The sequence below is a fragment of the Crocodylus porosus genome, unplaced genomic scaffold (assembly GCF_001723895.1).
Source record: "Crocodylus porosus isolate Cpor-Errol unplaced genomic scaffold, CroPor_comp1, whole genome shotgun sequence".
Classification (NCBI taxonomy): domain Eukaryota; kingdom Metazoa; phylum Chordata; order Crocodylia; family Crocodylidae; genus Crocodylus; species Crocodylus porosus.
Genome location: NW_017728950.1, coordinates 15,855,758 through 15,876,543, shown reverse-complemented (window position 1 = coordinate 15,876,543; position 20,786 = coordinate 15,855,758). Strand labels below are relative to the sequence as shown.

Sequence of the window (20,786 nt, the reverse complement as noted above, 5' to 3'; positions counted from 1 at the left end):
AAATGTTGTGGTTTTGCGGTTAGTAGCTAAGTGCTTAATGGATTTATTGTATTTGTTCTAGTATAGGAAAACTTACTTCTAGGGTGTATTCACACTGTGACATAATGTCTTTATTATGTCTTCTAGAAATAATTGAAATAATTGACCCAAATCAAGTTACTATACAGTATATCTATTGGTTAATTAGAACTTTAAGATGCAACAAATAAAACACATTATTGACTTTTATATCTTCAATCAAATAAATATTTACAGCAGCAATTTGCCAAAATTATTTACCTTTCAATAATGGATCACAAGGAGAATATGCACTACAGATTCAAATGAATGTCTACATCATCCGCAAACAAATTATGCATGAAAGAAAAAAACAAAGTTTTCCTGCTATCATTGTAGCCTATAAATAGCTTGCCATCTTATTTGGGTCCCTTTAGAGATGTGTGATCTTTTATGATGGTGAACCTATTTCAATGCGTAATTGACCTTGAGATGGAGAATAACCTCATGGTAGATTGGTGTCCTCATTTAGTGAACAATAACTATAGATATTAGAGGACATGCCTGTTGTCAATGATCATTGCTGAAATCTGCCTATACCACACTGGGACAATCAATTTTGTAAATGATTGCAATAATCAAGGAAATTGCCTAATTTATAAATCCTGGCATACAGCATTTTAATGGATTCTTACATTTTAATGCTGATGCCTTCAAAGTAAAATGAATTGTTGTCCAAGCTGTCATTACACAAAATGATAAAAACATTCAGTCTTGTGGGTAACTACATCTCATGGATATTCAGACCATCAGGACATAATCACTCATTAGTGACTTCTGCGGCAATTTCACTGAACAACAGGCATAGTAAAAAGCGACATTTACTTTGTACATACCCCTTTGCTGAAATTACTAATGAAAGTTTTCAAATTTGAATGAATCACTTCAAACTGAAAATACTGAAGCATTACTAGACCAATCTTCTTAAAAGTGCCCATAGTTGTCTTGGGCCAGAAGGCACAGTATATTCTTTTATTTCCTTTTTCTTTTATGCAAACTTTCTGAATGCAAATCATCTAAACCCAAGCAATGTTTATACTGAAATATCACAAAAGCAGGGCGCAGTGCCATGGGTTATTACAAACAGGTAATTCTGTGTAATCTACCCAGGAATTTGCTCTACATACTTAAGTCAGTTCCACAGATGTAGTTATACATAGATTGCTATTCTCAGTTAAACCTTAAGCAATTGATTTCAGCCAATAGTGTGCTGTCAGTACTTTACTTACTGCTCAATCTCACTAACCTGACATTTATGGTGTACTGATTGGCCTCTGTCAGTGGTGGTGGTTGTAAATTCACTTTGAAAAGCTTTGTGTTAACAGCCTTCAACCGGGCTCTGAGAAGAGTACGGGCAGGCAGGCTGACAATTGCTCGACCTCCTGCCCTTATTACAGTGAGTAAATCAGGCTTTGAGCCATTAGGCTGGAGCCTGAGGCCTACACAAAAAGGATTGACATGACTAAAGGTCAACCTCTGTCACACATGTGTAACAATTTGGATAATGGAATTCTGTAACTTATCTGAAAAAGGTGGCAAATGCTTAGAAGGAAAGTATATACTAGACTGGATTTTCTAGCTTTTATGTTAAGTAGTTATTTAAGAGTCTGAATTTTAAAGTCAATACATGCCCAATGTCATGAAATCTAAGAGTAAAGAAGTATAAAGGTGTGATTGAGGAAATGTTGTGAAATACTGAACTTCTTTTCCATAGTGAAAAATGTGTACAGCATTTTGGCAGAATGGAGTTTTTTTATGGTATCTATCACCAATATATTATTGGCATCAGGTATGCAATATATTTTGGATATCCATACAACTCATTAAAGTGCAACCTTTATTCATTCTCATTTAATCAAAAGTCAATAGAAATAATTCACAGTTAATGCTACCATAAATTAAGAGTAATTTAAAGCCTTACAAACTAGCTTTTCCCCAACAATGAAAATGGCTTTTACTAACAAGCTCAAAGAATAAAGGACATGATCAAATACGTCCAGAATCATGTGCTACTGTAATAGTGTCTCTTTTAATCCGCATGAGATGACCCTTGCCCAAATAAGGGCCTGATATTTATTTTTATTTCAGGTTGACATTTTTTGGCATTGTGCAACATCACCAAAATGAGATTGGATGTCATGAAAATATCAGTAGGTATTAGGAGGCCTACAGATTTACAATAGATATATTTTTGTGTATATGCAGAGGACATAGACTTTCAGTGTATGTCCATGCATGTGGAGTATGCATACTTTTATTTTTGGGAACGGTATTGAGAGTATAAGGGACAAATCCTCCTCTCTCAGAAATATACCTCACACAACCCATTCATTTTTATAATAAAAGGATCAGGCCCCTTCTCAAGCTAAATTATTTTTTCTTACATGTATTTTCAAGTTTATTTGTATGCCTAAAGATATAATAGGTATTGCAGACAAAGATAAAAACAGTCCTTATTAACTGGATGAGATATTCTTAACAAGACATATCCAGGTGTTAGTTCAATTGACTGATTAAAGGTAACTGTATTAAGTCAAAGCCTTTGTATTTGGAATCAAAGTAACTTTGGATAGAATATTGGATTTAGATTCCTCAGTAAGAAATGTGTAACTTACTAAAGGAAATTAGAAAAAATGTGATAGTAAATGATCTAGAAAAAAACTGTTCAGAACAAGCTGTTTTATAGCAGCTTAGTGCAATTTTCTCCGAAGGTGCATAAATTAAGGACGCTATGACCCTGAATGTGATTCTACAAAACTGCCAGCTGGATGAGTTGCTGACCATAATGCTAGTGATATTTCCCATAATAGTAAATGATTTTACTATCAGTGGAATCCAAAATTCTGATTCTCTTTTTATATATAATAAAAGTAGACTTTACCCAAAAAAGACATCATCAGATACGTCAAAACAAAAAATGGCACCAGCTGTTCTTCTGCATAATTTAAGACATAATCGTAACATTACTAAGGCCAAAATTATTTGAATTTCATGAACATGACATATTTGAAACAGAGCTGACATGCAGTCTAGAATACTAGATGATGGATTGCTGAGAAACATAATTTTCACTTTAATAGAACTATGGCATGAACATAATTCTATCCCCCGGTGCTTTGCTGTATCAGGCAAACCTAGACAAGAACTACAGCTTAAAGAATCTGAAGGCAAATCTTTCATATAACTGGAATGAGCTCTTAAATATAAAAGGTAAAGTTTCTGTCTACAAAATAACAGTGACAAATATACACAGGGTGTGCCCAGTGTACGGGCTCTGGCTAAAGTGTCTCGAAATAGTGCCTGATCTTGCTTCCACTGAAATCAAAGGCAAAATCCTCATTAACCTCAATAGGAGCCCAGATGCACAGTACCATGCTGAAAGGATCTCAGAGCTTTATACCAGTGCCAGTGAACTCTGTTCATCTGAAGGGAGTACCCAGAATCCTTTTGTTAGCATGCTGCAATTAGCAATATATCTCATTTTATGCGTGTATTTTATTTGCCTCTTACAACAAAAGTAACAGATAATAAAAAGTAATTTCTGCACATAAAAACACAACTTTAAATTAAATCTAAAGTTATGACAAAATCAAACCAAAACCTAGCATAACAACACATTTGACTCATGCTGGAACATTTCAACAATAATTATTATTTGATTTCTGGCATAAAACACTGAAGTCAGCAACTTTTTTACTAGTGGAAAAAGGAAAGGGAAACTATGAGATTAAATTATTTGATGCATTTATCACTGGAATTATAATAAAGTTTTGCTTCACCTAACTCAGAATTGTTCTTCTATTACATTTCAGAGAAGGAAACCATTTGCCATTCACTTGTTTCTAGAATTTATAGTTAAAACCTTGGAGCCTTTTAAGGTTCCATTATTAAAACTTATTTGCTTTTTAAACTTCTGTATTCTATTCCAGTAGAATTTTAAGTGTACACTGTAAGCATTCCTTAAGTCTACTCATATTAAATTTTGATGTTAAACAGAAAAGAGAAACCATGTGCAACTAGATTAATTTATCTCTAGGGAATAAGGACACATTAATAATTGAGATAATGTTTTCATATATGTTGGAATCAAGCGTGCCTATTCACTGCTTTATTAGAAAACACATTAGGGGAAAATTATCTCATTCTCATCAATAAAACCTAATTGCTGAGAAAGTCTCTGTTTTCTTTGCAATAACATTGGAAAAAAGATTGTTCCCATTACTTCAAAATGAAAAAAAAAGATCAGAAATGTTATCAAACTCTGTTGAAATAAATGCCTGTATTACCAAAGAGAATGTTTACTTAATACACCCAGTACTGTTTTTCTTTTAAACATATCTGGGTTTATTGTATTTTTATAAAATATAAGCAAACTTTTGATTGGACAAAAGTGGGACAAAATTTTTAAAAAGAGAACTACAACTAAAATGACTAATATTCTTGGCTATCCGAAGGGCTGATCTTTCTGTAGGCTATAAAAAAGTACCTTGGCTCCTTGCTAAAAAACTCTATAGTTTCCCATGAACATCCATAGGTGTCAAGGCATGTTGTGAGGTAATGGAATGGTATTTAATCTGCTCTGAATTGCCATACATTATGCTATATGGATTATATAAAAAGCAAATACTGAGTGTATGGTGTGAGCACTCATGCAGACAGTCCAAAGAATATTTCCATGGTGTTGAACTGTACATCAAATGCAATGATTTGATGTTTGCCACAACAAAAGAAATAAAAAGGCACCAAATCAGTTTCTGTGCTTAATTGTCTTTGCAATAGTCTTTCAATTTTTTTAGCACACACTGCAAACAAAATGCTCCATAACGAAACAAAAATCCATCAACTTAACTTTGCAAAGCTGAGAGGAAAAAATATTAGAAATCTATTTATGGTACCAAAAAAAGATAAGTCACCACTATACAATCCATCAGGACTTTAATGCCAAATTACTAATCTGTGGACATTTTTATATTTGTAACTGACTTAAAAAGATAAGTGGAATGGAATTAACTACATTTGAAATTTATAAAGGGACAGCAATAATCCATTCCTTTACTTTTTATTATTTGAATTAGTCAACATATTTATGTCAGTTACACTGACAGAATCCAGAATATTCAAATGCATTTTAATTTATTCTCAGAAGTAATGTTGTAAACCCAAAAGCCCTTCCTTATAACCTGCCTTTCCCATATGTGTTGCTTATAAATACCAGTACTTAGATTATGATTTACTAATTTGAGGATCAAAATAAACAAAAAATGTCCACATCTGTGGAGGCTTTATGATCCTTGTATTTTTTTTGTATTGATGAAGAATTGGAGTTCATAAACCTCCCCTCTCCCTAATAAGCCTATTTTTTCTTTTAAAAAATATCATACCCAAAATTCATGCACACACATAACATTTTTCTGTGCATACAGCATACAAGAAAAAAAAAGCACAATGCTCAGAAGTCCCCTGTATTGAGTATATACATAAATACTGTGAATATTTTTTCATTAACATATTTTCTTCACTCTCTATTCTTTTCACTTCCACCATTGCTTTGTGGTTTTAACACACTATTTTTGAGTACTGAAGAGTACTGCTTTCTTGAGTTCTTTCAATCAGTATTTTTGATAGTTCTCTGTTCTCCCCCCACCGTCCCCTCCCCACCATTTTCTATCAAAGGACAAAAACTGACTTTTCAAAACAAACTATGTTCAAGTAAAGGTAAAATCAAGCTAAAATGTTCACTTTCTAAAATATTTTTAACATTTATAACTTGCATAAAAGTAACTAACATCTAACTAAGAAATCAAAGTACTGGACAAAATGAATTATATAAACATATACAGGTCTGATATAAAATCACTTTTCTTCATTGACTTCAACCGAACTTTAATGTTTAAATAAGCTGAGGATCTGGACCATTATTTTTTTAATTTCATAATATTCAACTTAAGATAAACTAAACCACAAAACTCTGTCAGAAATAAGCACTACTACATCATTACAGCACATGGTTATATATGAATTATAACAGTGCCTCAAACTGCTCCCTTTAAGTCAATAGAAAAATGTCAATTAACTTAAACAGAAATAGGATCAGGCCCAATATATTACATATTTATTATACAAAGTGAAATTCTGACCCTACTGAAAGCCATGACAAAATTCTGATAGACTTCAACAGGGCCATGATTTCCCCCACTGCATTAGGGCAAGTGTTAGAACGGATCATATAGTCTTTATGGCTGGGACAGAAATTACACATAAACCAGCATAAGTAATCAAATCTGTAACAACGGAGCTAGGGACACAAATTACCCACAAACCAGTATAAGTGGTAGGAAACCTGTTCAAATCTGTAACAGAACAGAAGTTCCATGCACATAAACCACTTTCAAAATGGCCAAAACCAGTTTAAGATAAACCTGCATGGATGTAGTATCTGACTAAACTGATTTAGGTTAAATTTGTGTATTAAACTTCTGCCCCAGATCCCCTCCAGATTCAAGTTAACTCACAGTTCCCCAGTATCCCAGGATGCTTTGCACCTCCCCCACAAACCTTCACTTGCAGGGTGAGCAGGCTAGCCTTGGCCCAAGTTGTCTGCTTCAGCCAATCAGGGAGGCATACTTTAGCACTCCCCCACTTCTGGCTTGGGCCACTGCAGGCATGTGAATGCATTTCCAGAATCAAAAGTGTTCACTTGGTTATCGGTTCAATCTACACAGCTTAGTCTAACTTGTGAAGATTGAATCGATTCAGCCTCGGGCTTTTTGACTCTCTGTACTTAGCCTATGTGAAAATCTAGCTCGCTTCAGTAGCAGTTTTATGTAAGAAAAGGCCCTTGATATGAGGTGTAATGCCTAGAACCGATGTAATACATCAAGGACCAAATCATACTAGGCACTTCACCAGCACAGACACCTTTTTCAGGGTAGGTCCTTAACAGCACCTTTTTCAAGGAGCTTCCACACTAAGTATTCTTCTTTTGTCTATTCTTTATGTTATCCACCCAGGTCTTCTGTGAATGAATGTTACTTACTACATACGTACAGGTTTGACTCCATAATGCCTAATAAAAATCTATATGATAGCGATACACTTGGGATGGATGCAGGACCCAACAATGCTAACAAAAGACCCTCTTTTCTTCTGTGGGCTTTAGACCAAGTTCCTAAATAGCACACATTTTTCTAAGTTTAACATGGTAATGAAAATGCGGTTGTTAAGGTGTGCGGTTAGAGCAGGGGTGGGCAAAATGCAGCCCAGGGGCCGGATGTGGCCCACCAGGACAGTCTATCCAGCCTGCAGGGCCTCTAAAAAATTTAGAAAATTAATATTTATCTGCCCTGGGCTATCTGTCATGTGGCCCTCAATGGCTTACCAAAACTCAGTTAGTGGCCCTCTACCCAAAATAATTGCCCGCCCCAGGTTAGGGCCACCAAGATGACAAATTCCTTCTCTTCTACACTAGGGGCACAATCCCATTGAGACTCTTAAGGGTATGTGTAGACAAAACAGGGGCCCTAAATTAAAGCGGTGTTTTTAAAACACCGCTTTAATTTAGGGCTGATTAAACCCCCATGTCGTGCGCACTGACTTACCTGCCTCTCTGGCAAGGAGGGGAGGACGAGCTGCCAGCTGGTGAAGCAGTCCCTGGGCTGCTGGGGGCTGGTGCTTCCTTCCATGGCAGTGGCACCACCCCCATGCGGCACCCACCTGCAGGCACCCGGCTTGGGCAGTCCCAGGGGGCACCACAGCCATGGAGGGAAGCACCAGGCTCCCACACAGCTCAGGCAGGCAGGCTCCAGGGGAGGTTAAAGATCAGGTTCATCACTTTTCTTGGGTGAAGCCTGCTTGCTTTCCTGGGCTGCTGCCAGGCTGCCTGCAAGGCTTCCTGCAGAGCCGCAGAGCTGCACAGAGCCCAGTGCTTCACTCTGCACCTGTAGTGGCAGCAAACTAAAAAACTCCTTGAAGGAGTTTTTTAGTTTGCTGTGCCCCAAGTCATTTAAGGCACATTACGCCACCGAACTTCCTGCAGCAGCTGGAATTAATGCGCAATACACCATCAAGGTGTGTAAACATGGACACCATTAAAGCAGTGCAAAAGCATTTAGCCCACTTTAAGGTGTTGTGCACACAAGCCTCTCATTTTGTCTACACACGGCCTAAGATGCTGCTCCTTTTTATTTCTGCCCACAAAGGACTTCCAGAATTAGGACTGACATAGTGCAAAACACAACAGAGGAGAAATGAATGATAAAAGGACAGAGAGATCAGGATGTTATTCCTTTATTTCTAACAAACAATTTAAGAAGTAGTAAGACATGACAGGTGTGGCAGGATGGCACATATGATCTGTTAACTATTAAACTCTAAAATAAACATGTTCTGTTTTCTTAACTAATGAAATATTGCTGGAGATAATTATTTATCATCTGTCATAAAATTATAGCTTCCTGCATACTGCAATATAGATGCTAGTTTTCAAATTGCAGACTTTTTTTTTCATTTAAACTTCTGAACGTAACTTCTAAAATTATTGTGGCAACCTATTGTGTGTAGCAGAGCAGTGACTATGGTTGCCCCTATATGGCTAAAGGTAAAGGAGGTAAAGGTAAAGGAGGACAATATAGATTTAGTCTTGACTAGACTGGAAGCTAAAGCCAATGTCCATCAAAATACAACCCAAGCTTCAAATCCTGAAATGACTTTGTACTGATTATTACTGCCTTCCCACAAATAGTATTGCATGCCTCTCTTTAAGAAGATGACTAATAGAAAGAATTCAATTTTAATTTTCTGTTTGTCCATTTTGAACTGGGCTTCTGAACCTCCTGCTACTGACGAGATGGCCAAAACTCAGTGGGCACATCTGCATAAGACACCTTAATGTGCAGGGGACTGTTCCACTGCGCATTAGTGCATCACAGCAAAACTGTGCTAATGCGCAGAATTAGTCTACTGCACATTAAGTTTAAAAAAAAATTCACCTTTGCTACTGAGTATTAGTGCAGCTCCTGCATCTTTATCTAGTACCTCATGGTAGAGGTACTAAACTCAATGAGAGCAAAGGTGCAAACGGGCAAACTCAGTAGCAAAGGTGCATTAATGAATGTGTACATGCACCCAGATGAATGTGTAGAATGTGTAGATGCACCCTGTGTCTCATCAAAATATGGCCCAGAGTTCTACAAAGCAGAAGGTGATCACCTTCATCTTTACCCTCATTGTGTGACTAGCAATCGACCACAGAGATGGGTCTAGCATGTACTGTACCGTCTGAATCTGTATATGTCCCACTCAGACTGGGATGATGAGACACATACAGAATAGTAGCCAGAGCTGTTCCAATCACAATGAAAAAAACAACATTGTATATTGGGGTGCATATTCCTCTCAGACAAGATCTCTATGTTAAAGATGAGAGAATCTACAGAAATCTGTTTCTTTTTTATGCAAATTAAATGCATTCTATGGCTCTTACTAAGTTGCCAGTACTCCCTCAGTTGGAGAATGTGTGGAAAAGCCTTCCCGGTACATATTTCTGGCTACATATTTAATTTCACGGTAGGGACTTCTGGATCAAACAAGTTCTATGATTCTATACAACTGAGATTGATTACTGTAAAACTTACATTCTCTAAAGAATGGAGAAGGAAAATGACTTACTTCCCAGAGATGCTGTGTATTCCTGATGGCTCCTGCTTGAACCTTCTCTGGTAGGAGGAGGATTCCCTGGAAAGGTCCAATCCAGGTGCCCTGTTGGATCCTCTGGGCAGCACAGATGCCATAGGCCAGGCCAGGCACAGTGCTGGTGCACAGACACACTTCCCGGGGCAGGTCCCTGAGCCACTCAGGGATCTCGGGTGGAGGTGCTGCTGCAGCAGCACTACTAGTGCCCACTAAACGACGCAGAGAGTGAAGGGGCCCATGCATGGGGCACTCACCATTGCGGTTATCAGCACACATGTCACAACCTGTGAGGCAAGGATGGAGAAAAAAGATTAACCTGGGGTAATCAGGCTACCACCATTACAGACAAAATATGACTTCCTTCACATTTGCCTCACTGAAAGATATTCAAGCAGACATAAACGCCATATCTATTTGCATGTTGCTTACCCCTTTTTCCTAACCTCACCAAGCCCTTAAAAAGGAATCTCAGTAGCTCAGCAGAAACTCTGTAGACACTATACAAGTCCAGTGTATGCACAGACCTGCCAAGCCTCATTTATTTGTACAGAGAATTTAAGATTCATTTTTATTAATAAAAAAGCTGTTTAAGCTATCTCCTTCTTGTGATGAAGATTTTTGTAATATGCTTCAATGAGGCTTTTTAAATTTCACTTATAATTTTTTAAGTCTCCCTCATCCAACTTACCTCAGTTCAGAATTTATTGGAATGGAATTTAATTTGATTCTTATTTCATACAAAATATTAACTCTGGTTTCTACATTAACATTTTCATGAACATATTTGTTCTAAAAGGAGTTTAGAAAGGTAAACTGTATTTATGCTATATTAAAATGTATTCATTTGGTTTCTTATAATTAAATCTAACCTTGCCGTACAACCACAAGAAAACCTTAAAAAACCTTTTCATTTGACTGTAATACATGTTTAACTGCATGAAAGTGAGAATGAAAATAACAGCATGCTTAGTTCTTTGACTAGCTCCTAAAAAAAGACAAGAGTGAAAAAATATTAAATTTCCTTTACTATTATGAATGCATCATGATTCCCTCTTCTGGGAAGATCTAAGTTTTTTCTTTTATGAGCAAGGAAAATTTTGGAAAACTGTTTTCATCACACAGTTCTACACATGCCACGAATGCTCCACTTCCAGGAAAATGTTTCATGCTCAGGAAATCCATTCTCTTGAGATACACTGAGTTAATATAATAATAAATCTATTGAAATGGGGTACTGTCCTCAGCCTATTTTACATTTTATAGCACAATTAAGCTTTTTATATGAATCCAATCCAGAAATACAAACAAAAAGCAATAATAATAGTGTAGTCTTCACATAGAGATGTATGGATCTTCTCCTAATAATTTTACATTATCCCTATCCATTCTTAGAAAAATAAAGCAAAACATTCACCAGAGAGACTGGGACTTAGTGAGTGAAGCCACAGATTTGGAATAGCTGGATTGCCTTGAACCACAGGTATAAATCCCAGCAGGACTGACACAGTCCTCCTTTCCAAGGCAAGGTGAGTTAAGGCACACCGTGCCATTTATGATGTCAAAATCCTCCAGACAAAGTCCTCCTCTGTTCTTCTTGGATATTAAGCACCACATTTTCAAAATATGGCTTCTCATTGTGCATTCACAAACTTTTCTACATACTTTTTAAGCACTATCACCTGCTGTTCACATAGATTCATAAATTCATAGATGTAGGGTTGGAAGGGACCTTGCAGATCTTCTAGTCCGACCCCCTGCCTGGGCAGGTGAGAAAACTGGGCTCAAATGACCCCCACATGTAGAACCTCTCACTCAAAAGCAATAAGCTACAAAACTTGCAAGTGTTCTGTGAAGTGTGAATCAAGAGTTATTTGAAATGCCTTAGACAATATAACTCCTAAGATTTCAAAGTCCTTCTCTGTGTCCTAAAGCAAATTTCCAGATTACCTACTAGCGTGTCCTGAGCCAGTCTGCAACTGTCCACCACCCGCAGCTTCAGGTAAATGGTTCTATCTAGGAAAATGCCTGTATCGTGTACTGCAGTGACAGAAGTTTATAAAGGATGTGGAACTACAGACAAAACTCTTTTTTCTACCTCATGCAATTCCTAATGCGGTCAGAGGGATGGTTTACCTGACAAAGGGCCTGTTGGTACAGCTGTATCAGCATAGCTATGCAGGCAAAGCCCTCTAGTGGAGACACAGCTTATACCAGGCAAAAGAGCTCTGTCCAGGATAGTTAAACCACCTCCCCAGAGACACAATGTATCCCCAGAGGACTCATTTGCCCATATAAATTGTACCAATTTGGCAAGTTTTGTCAGTTTAAGCATACTGCTGAGGGGTGTGACACTTGCATACTCCTAACAGACATAGCTATGTCAGCACAATTATGGTGTAGGCCTGGTCTTGGGATGGGATTTGCTGGACCTCAAAGACAAAGTAAAGACAGACTAGTCTTGAGAAGTGATAATGACATAACACATACTCTCTGTAGTAGTTCCTAAATACAAAAACACAACTGAGGATAAAATATAGCAGATAAGTGTGCATGTGACAGGGGAGAAGGGGGTTGTTATCAAGGTTCATGAAAAATGTAGAGGAAAATATCACAACATCCTACCTTTTCTCCGAGCACCCTAAGGGGCAAAGCAAAAAATACTATGGCCTGAATCCTCTATGCTTTCATACCCCCAACTCCCACTGAACACAATTAGAGTTTGGCATCCACATTACATTGGAGAGGGCCCAAACTGGCAAATAAAAAACAGCTGTCATTTAAGCACTCTTATAAGCAGCTGATTTCTCATCCTGGAATCTGCAAAGAAAATAGTTTATAGCAAATTTCCAGGACTGAAGGAAAAGACGTCTAACCAAGACGTCAGCATCCAGAGCAGATCCTTGAATCAGGAATAATTTGTACCCTGTTTGATGATCTTTTAGATGCTTAAAACCTCCTCTCTGCTTTCTTATTATTAATGGCTCTCCTGGAGACACCATGTCTACAGAGCAGCTTCAACTAAATGAAGGCGAGGCATCTTCTTGACTCCATTCAGGCAACTCTGGTGTCAACTCCCTGCAGCCTACCACCAGATACACATCATTTTTCACAGACATGCACACAACTTTAAGAACCTCCCCTGAACAGGGATATCTGTACAATCAAACACTGAGTATACAATCAAGTACCGAGTGGGACTAAAACAATTTTCCAGCTCCTTCTCATCAAGGAGGGGAGACTGGAAGTTTGAAGAAGAGTATATAGATAGAGTCCACATGCTTGTTACTTAAACTCTGAAGCAGGCAAAAGGTGTTGTTGATTCTTTATTACTCACTACCCCAAAGAATAAGTAACAGGTCATGTTTGGCACTTGCCAAATCCCGTCTCCCTGATGCACTTCTTCTCCTCTATCCCCGTGAAAACTAAAAATCTGACATTTGGTTGGATAGAGACTGCTGGTAATAGGGTCAGCATGTTGGCACTAAACTGCAAGCTTGCTGCTACTAATACTAAGGTATACATAAATTGTTAACATTGTTATGCACATGTTTAAAAATATATAATTTACGTTTTGCAATTAAAAAATAATCCAAGCAAGTTTCCTGGTTTATTATAAGAAGTGGAAGCCTTGACGTTATATTTTACCTTGGAGACGGTGCTAATGTGCTTGCCCTTTTCTTTTTGTGCTTCTCATTTTTTTCTAATGATGCTATGGAGACTTTGAAGCACCATATTTTTAGCTCCTCCTGCTCACTTACTCCATCCAATTTAAAGACAGTCACAATCCTTCACCTCAGCGGAGGAGAGAAAAAATATCTTTAATCTTAGTAGGGGGAACAAAAGGATAGGGAGCTTTTATTTTACAACTGATCAAAAACAAATAGTTTACCTAGTCCAGCTTCCTGCCTTCCAGAGCAACTTGTTTGATACTTCAATGCAAGATGTTACATAGCATGCAGATTTTTTAAGTAAATCCACCATAGGAAAGTTGTCTTTGCATTTCCTGCTAGTGACCTCTATATATCGTGAAACCTGAGGGTCCAACTGCAGGGCTACTGGAAGCCCCAACATAAATTGTGTCCTCTGGGCTCCAGAAAACCTGGATGCAAAGTGCATGTAAAGGAACCTTTATGGTCATTCTGTTAAATGGTAGGGCAGGCTTGAGCTTTTCAGTAAAGCAGCTTCATGGGGCTGTAAATAGCAATCCATTATCTCCTCTCCCAGTTTGGCTTCAATAACCAGAGACTGTGAGGATCCTACATTACTGACAGCAGGTCTTATCTTGAGGCCACTGAAGCCAACAGGAGCAGTTTCACTGACTTCAGTGAACTTTGGATCAGATCAAGCCCTAAATTGGGAAGAGACACCTAACACAGGTAGTGGCAAAAAAATCAAACAACTGATGAAAATGGCAGAAGCATGGATGACTGCAGATGTCGCTGGGTTTCTCTTGCTGAAATCAGGTGCCTTAAGGGCTAAGGTCCTTTGGCATCCTGGATCCCAGGGCAGATTTTCTGTAAGGAAATCAGTATTTCTTGTTCTTTTTTCCCCACACACCATTGATGGGAGGATTAAGGGAAGGAAAGAATAATGGGAAAATTAAATGATTTCCTAGAGGAAATGTTTGCCATGGTTCTTTTTAGGAGGAGCAATATGTCATTTACTGTTTTTCAAAAAATGAACACACCTAATGCCAGCAATACAACTCAGCATACAAGCTGTTTACAATACAAATATTCAGACTCAAACACTGCCCCCCCCAAATCCATCCATGACTTCAAAACACTGCGATGATAGCAATATTGAATATTTAGAAGGAAATCAGAGTGGATTAGGAAAGTTTTTGATGGTGCAAGTAGAAATCAACATAAAGGTGTAAACCAACTAGCCAGCTGTAACAATAAATCTCAGAAAGAGCAGGTTTCAAAGTTATGCTGGACAACTGTCGTTCACTGGTACTGAAGAAAATTGGCCTTTGGCACATGCTATCATTTTCATTGTAATTATGGAGGTATCTAGTATAATTGCCCATCATTTCAAATGTTATTGCCTAGTTAGAAATCATGGATACTGACTACTTCTGTATAGACAAATATAAACATTGAGGTAGAAAATTGGTTCTGGTGGTTAATATACCAAACTGGGAGTCAGGAGACTTTATTTCAGGCTTTCTGTCGATAGAGATTTTCTACATGACCTTACTCTGGCTTAGGTTCCCCATGCCTCAGTTTTCTCCTTGGTAAATTGGCACTAATAATACTTCCTTATCCCACAGTGGTATTGCAGTGACCAATCAATCACAATCTGTAAGCTGCTTTGGGGTATTTGGGATCAGTAAGGGAAGAAAACTCTTTCCTTCCCTTTTGAAAAAGCAGATGATTTTGTCCTAACTGCCAATTTCCCACTACCAAGGTGGTCCATTCTTTTTCTGACAATTTACTAATTTGCTACCACTTCCTTATTCTATAGCCTGCCTTTAACTTTTGTACAACAGAAAGTTAAACTGAGTGTTCCCCTCCATATTTATGTAAGTCCATAACAAGAGACATTCAGAATAATAAAAGAGATAGCATCAAGACAGGTAAAGCATGCTTCACAGAGGCAGATTTTTTTATTGTTATTATTAAATTGGTTTGGCCTTCCTGCTTCAATACAAATTCTTATCAGTCATAGCTCTGCCATTAGGTGGGGAAATAAAAGGGCTAAATTGCTGGGTGGAGAAGAGACTCATTCTCCATAATAGGTTAAAGGTGTGATTTCCAAACAGGAGATTTTACCACCTTCAAATCTCCTATGAAATATGAACTTTCATTTCTACCCAGGAGAACTTTTACAATCTTTTCTCCCATGCCCAATGAAGGGTGTTTGCACCTGGATGCTCGCAATTAAAGATTTTTTTTTGCAAAAATCTACTTGATCTAATAAAATATATCACCTCTACCACAAGTCCTAATTCCTTTAGACCAGAGATTCAGGAACTGTGCTCCGTGGATGAGCTCCCTTCAGGTGGTCCGCAGAACAGTGACCTAAAGCTAAAGCTGACAAACATTACACCCGACTCCCCAGAACTTTGCTCAAAAAAACAGGCAAATCCATCACGTTAAAAAGGTAAGACTACTGATATTAAAATACGAGTTGTGTACTTTGATTTGCAGGGGAAAAAAAAGTTTATTAAGTGATCCGCCGAGACTCTCAGCAATTTTCAAGTGGTCCACTGAAAAAAAAGGTTGAGAACCACCACTGTACACCAATAGGTCTACAACCTGGATAGCATTTCTACCAGGTGGGAATTGTCCCTTTGGAGGTAGGAGGGATCCCAGGGCTTCCCCCAAAGGCTGTGGCATTTGGGCTCAGTGTTGTTCATAGGTTCATAGATGCCAGGCTCAGAAGGGACCTCAATGGATCATCGAGTCGGGCCCCCACCAGCGGGGGTCGGACTCCATGTCCTCCCCGGATTCCCATGAGAAGCTTATCTCTGAAAGAGAGTGCTGGCCGCAGCAAAGCTCAGGGAGGTCTCTCTGTCCCCCGCCTTCCTGGCTGCCCTCCTCTAGCTCTGCCTCCGGGAAGATGCAGTCAGGCTTGGCCTCTGCAGAAGTTGAAGGCAGGCAGCGCTCTGCGGAAGAGGAGCTCTCTAGTATCACTCCTGTCCCTCCTCCTGCCTCTCCTCCGCACTGCCCCGGCTATTTATAACTTCCCTTCCCTCTCTCGCACGCTTGAAGGCGAGGCCAGGCAGCGCCGGCTGCTCCCGCCCGAGGGGCTCGCGGGGCGGGGGGCGGCTCGGGGGGCAGGTGAAGCCCGCGACGGGCGCTGCGATGGTGCTGGCGACTCTTCGCAGGCGCGGACGTTTCTCGTCCCACCCGCCGGCCGCTGCTGCCGGGGCCCGGGGATCCCGCGCGGGAGTCCTGGCTCTCCGGGGCTATTTTAACCCGCGCGGGAGGTTTGCTCCTTGCCCAGGCCCGGGGCGCGAAGGGCACCGGCTCTGCCCCGGCCGGGGCTCGGCGGGACCGAGGCTTCCCTCCTTCCCGCGGCTGCTCGGAGGGAAAGGGGGGAATAATAATAACCCCCCGCCTTTCTGAGGGCCGGGGAGAAGGGGGAGGGGGCGCTTTGATTTTTCCCTGCCTTCGATTGAGCGCATGAATGAATTAAATTTCGGTGTCAGGTATCAGAAGGTTAGGAGAATATTGTGTGCAGATAAACCTTGCCACCCCCTGCCCCGGAGAGACCCCCATATACAATGCGGCGATGATGAATAGGCGCCGGGAAGAGGAGATCGAAGCTCAGCCCGCACCGGCTCCCCTCTCTCCTACAAAACTATAGGGCAATTAATTGTGGCTTGTCCCCTCATCCTTCATCTCCTGGTGGCACATATCGATGGAGATTACTGCTGATGGACCATTTTATCACCTTAAATAAACAGTCACCACCTTCTGTAACCTCAATCTAATATACGGCGATGCGCGAGGTTCAAGGGGGTTTGGGAGCCGGGAGCGAGACGCGGGCGGGGGCGCGGGGAACAGGACGCTGCCGCGCGGCCCGCGGGCCTTGCTCTCCACAGGCCGCCTCCTGCAAACTGGGCCGGCAGACTGGTGGCTTCTGGGCCACAGCCGTGTCACGCATGCTGTTCCTGACAGGGGTCCGTCACATCATAGCAGCCTCCTTCTAAACGGGGGGGGGAGGGGTTGGACGTGGGGCAGTTCAACTTTTCTGAAACTTGGCCTCCAAGTGCTGCATCCCCCCTCCCCCCACCGCCTTTTACACGATTTGCTCCCGTTAAAGACAGAGCTACAAGGGGGGGGAGGGGATGTCCCTGATCCCTGTGATAGCACACCCACTGACTTGAGCAGACTCCCGGTTGCCCCCGTTGGAGTAAAGGCTTCAGGGCTGGGCCCTTAATTAACTCCTGTATTGGGCTTTTCTAAACGCCGACGCCCCGCTTGGAAACGAGGGACTGACTCCCAAGCCCGCGGGGGGATTCTTTAAGAAAAATAATCCGACCTTTTTTTAATTGATATTTGAAAATCGACGCGTGTGTCCGCGGACTAGCTTTTTCATCTCCATCTTGCCATCCTAACAGTCCATATAAATGACCGCGCGGATACGAAGTATTGACCTGCCCGATCTCGCAGGAGAAGATGCAGAAACCCGCGGGGGGCGTTAAGAGGGCGGCGACTGCTTTTTGTTGTTGTTGCTCTCATAGGGCAAATCCGGCACGCTGAAAAACACGAATTAACTCTGCGGGTCAATAGGGCTAAATGCCTATTGTCCTCCCCGTCCTACAGCGCTCTCCGATTTTGCTGCGAAGCAAAGGAAGTAAATGAAAACGTGACATTTGCCTGGCGTCACTGACAAAGCCCAATACGGGGACACACACATTTGTGACTGCATCTCCCTGCCCCCCCGCCAGCGATCGAGCCAGAGGTGCATGTTAACATGGCTTTAATCACAGTGGCTCTTGTGCCTATCTGTGCCATGAGGGGATTAAACAGAGGATGGGTTTCTGACTATAAAAATCAAGGAGCGGGGAGGAAAAAAAGTTTACCAAGTCTCCCTTTGAGCTGCGCTGTAAAGCGGACGTGTGCTGCTGAGGGCGTTAAAACCAACAGTGTCAGCAAGCAAAAGACACTTTCTCTTACAACAGAAGGACACCTGGATCCCCCCCACCTTAATAATAATAATCATCATGATCTGTGCTTATTATTATTATTATTGTTATGATTAAGGGGGGGATTCAGGTATCCTTCTGTTGTAAGAGAAAGTGTCTTCTGTAGAAAGGAGTCAGGAGAAATGGCTCCGAGGGACTTGTACTTTCGCAGCGTTTACAAAGAAAATTAAACCATCAGAGAAAGATCAGGGTCACTCCAGCAAAGTGCAGGCTCCTGAAACCTCCGTCCAGGAGAAGGGCCGATCCTGCGGGCTCCCTCCCGCCCGGCCCGGGATCGGGCCCACCCTCCTCTTGCCACACAACTCCCAAGGCTGGGGCTTTTTTAAAGCGCTCGTCTCGGCGTTGCAGCGGGTTGATTTGGAGGCAAATGACTGGTTACTCCGATCCAAATCAATGACAGACAAGGGGTTCTTCGGGGCTATGTCCTACAGCCAACACCCCCGATGAAAAGCAATCACTCACGAGCGACCCAGCTCTCCCTTCTCTCCTCCAGCCAGATGCAGTAAAGCTCAGGGGAGGAAGGAAGCAGCGGACCGAGATGCAAGGCAGGTCTCCCAGCGCTCGCCCGCGGCTTGCACGCGCCAAGGTGCGTGTGCCAGCAGTGCCAGGGCTGCCCCGCTTCGCGCTCTGCACCGTGCGGGAGTCGGGGCGCCTTACTGTCATGCCCGTCTGTCTGCTCCCTCCACTTTGTCTCTGTTTTTGTAACGCAGCTCTGAAAGCAGAGCGCCCGCCTTCCCGCGTCTCAGAAGAGCCGAACTGAGATGAGAAGTTGTGAAGAAACAGCGATATTAATCATCATTCAACTCAGGAAAAGTTGCCTTGGAAAAATCACCGTGGTGCTCGCAAGCAAAGCTTTGCCCTTCGGCTTTCACCCGGTGAGAGCTGCTCACTCTCAGCACGGTGCATTTCCCAAGCCCCCTGCGAGACTCAAATCGCTATCAAATCCACCTTTAATGCTATGACGGGGGGGGGAGAGGAAAAAAACTCTCCAGACTTCCCGAGCTACTCTATTATTCCCAAATGCCCCCTCCCGATCGCTATTTGTTGTTGTTGTTGTTTAATCTTTCTCTCTTTAAAACCTTTATCTTGCAGATTTACAGAACTGCTCTGAGAAGGAAACCGCGTATCGCCTCAAGAGTTTGGGTGGCGATTAAAAGTGCATTTCAGACTCCAGGGAGGGCATGTAATTTATGGCTGAGGTCTTCTGCGCTCCACCAGCAGAAACCACCCCCAACTCTTTTGGCGACAGAGGAAAACTGCAAAGGGCAAAATGAAATCCTAAATTTAGCATTGAACTGGGCATCTGCAACACAATCTGGTCACTTGGAAGGAAGGGGGAGAAACTTGCACTAACTTTCCTCTTGCTCTTTAAGATGTGCCAGCATCAAGGCGAGGCGTTTGATTCATGAGAAGGTGTCGCTAAATGACTCTAGGAAACGAAGCCCAGGTTGGAAGTGGAGTTAGAGCCCCCATGTCCCCATCCCCAGGGGTGTGCGCCGCGTTTTTTAACAGCCTGCCTCAAACGGAAGTCTGAAGGGAAACCTGATCAAAAAATGCATGCGAAGCAGCCACGGAAATCTGGGGGAGACCGGAGGATAAAAACTGTCGGGACTCTTTTACCGTGCGCTCAAGGGGAGCTTGAGAAAAATGGGCATCTGAAGAAGCCCTGGGCTAACAACCAGCCTGGACGCTTTCACGCGGAGCCTCCTGAGCTGCTCAATGACTGAAGGCGGGGAGCTGCAGTCGATCTTGACTTGCAGAAACTTTGCACTTGGATCCCGTTTCCAGAGGAGGCTGCAACCCTGCGAACACCCCCCTGGGCAAAGCTTCCTGGCCTTGGGCAGCTGCTCCGACCCCATCCCAACCGCGCAGCAAAGAGATCACCCGCAGAAATCCTTGCCTCGCCTAAAATCACTTCAGGCACTGTAGTCAGTCGTCCCCCCGCCTGCCTTCCCCTAATTAAATCCCCAGCCAAGAGCCCGCCACCCGGGGGCACGCTTGGCACTTGCGGCCCCGCTTTGCACGCAGGGGCGCAGCTCGGGGCTGCCCGGGCCGGGAGCTCTCCTGAACACGGGAAACTTTTAGGGGCTGCCCAGCTCCGCCGTAGAGACATCGCGGGCACCTCTCGCCCGGTCCCTTGCTCCAAGCAGCTGGATCGCCGCGGCCGCGGCTTTGTCCTCAGCACCCAGCTCCGAGGCAGCCCCGGCTCGGGGAGGAGCGGGGAGCCGGCGCGGCGCGGCGCGGGGGTACGTACGGCTGTTGGGGTCGCTGGTGTGCTGGTTCAGGGGGATGATCTCCATGCGCTGCTGCCCGTACAGGTAATAGTCCAGCTCCTCGGCGGTGCAGCGGGGCCGCGGGGCCGGGCGCTCCCCGCCGG

The 20,786-nt window shown here is 42.2% G+C and overlaps 1 protein-coding gene across 3 annotated transcripts in view; it reads right to left on the bottom strand.

Moving 5' to 3' along the window:
* The window catches only part of PRDM6 (PR/SET domain 6), a 119,872-nt gene extending 99,092 nt beyond the window's left edge, over window positions 1-20,780 (bottom strand). For all 3 annotated transcript variants that reach the window (XM_019555320.1, XM_019555318.1, XM_019555319.1), the window contains exons 1-2: window positions 20,664-20,780; window positions 9,724-10,031 (exon numbers count right to left, since the gene is read on the bottom strand). In XM_019555320.1, the coding sequence (XP_019410865.1) occupies window positions 9,724-10,031; window positions 20,664-20,709 (354 nt within the window). In that variant the 5' untranslated portion in view covers window positions 20,710-20,780. The remainder of the gene's footprint in view (window positions 1-9,723; window positions 10,032-20,663) is intronic.
* Window positions 20,781-20,786: the final 6 nt, after the last annotated feature.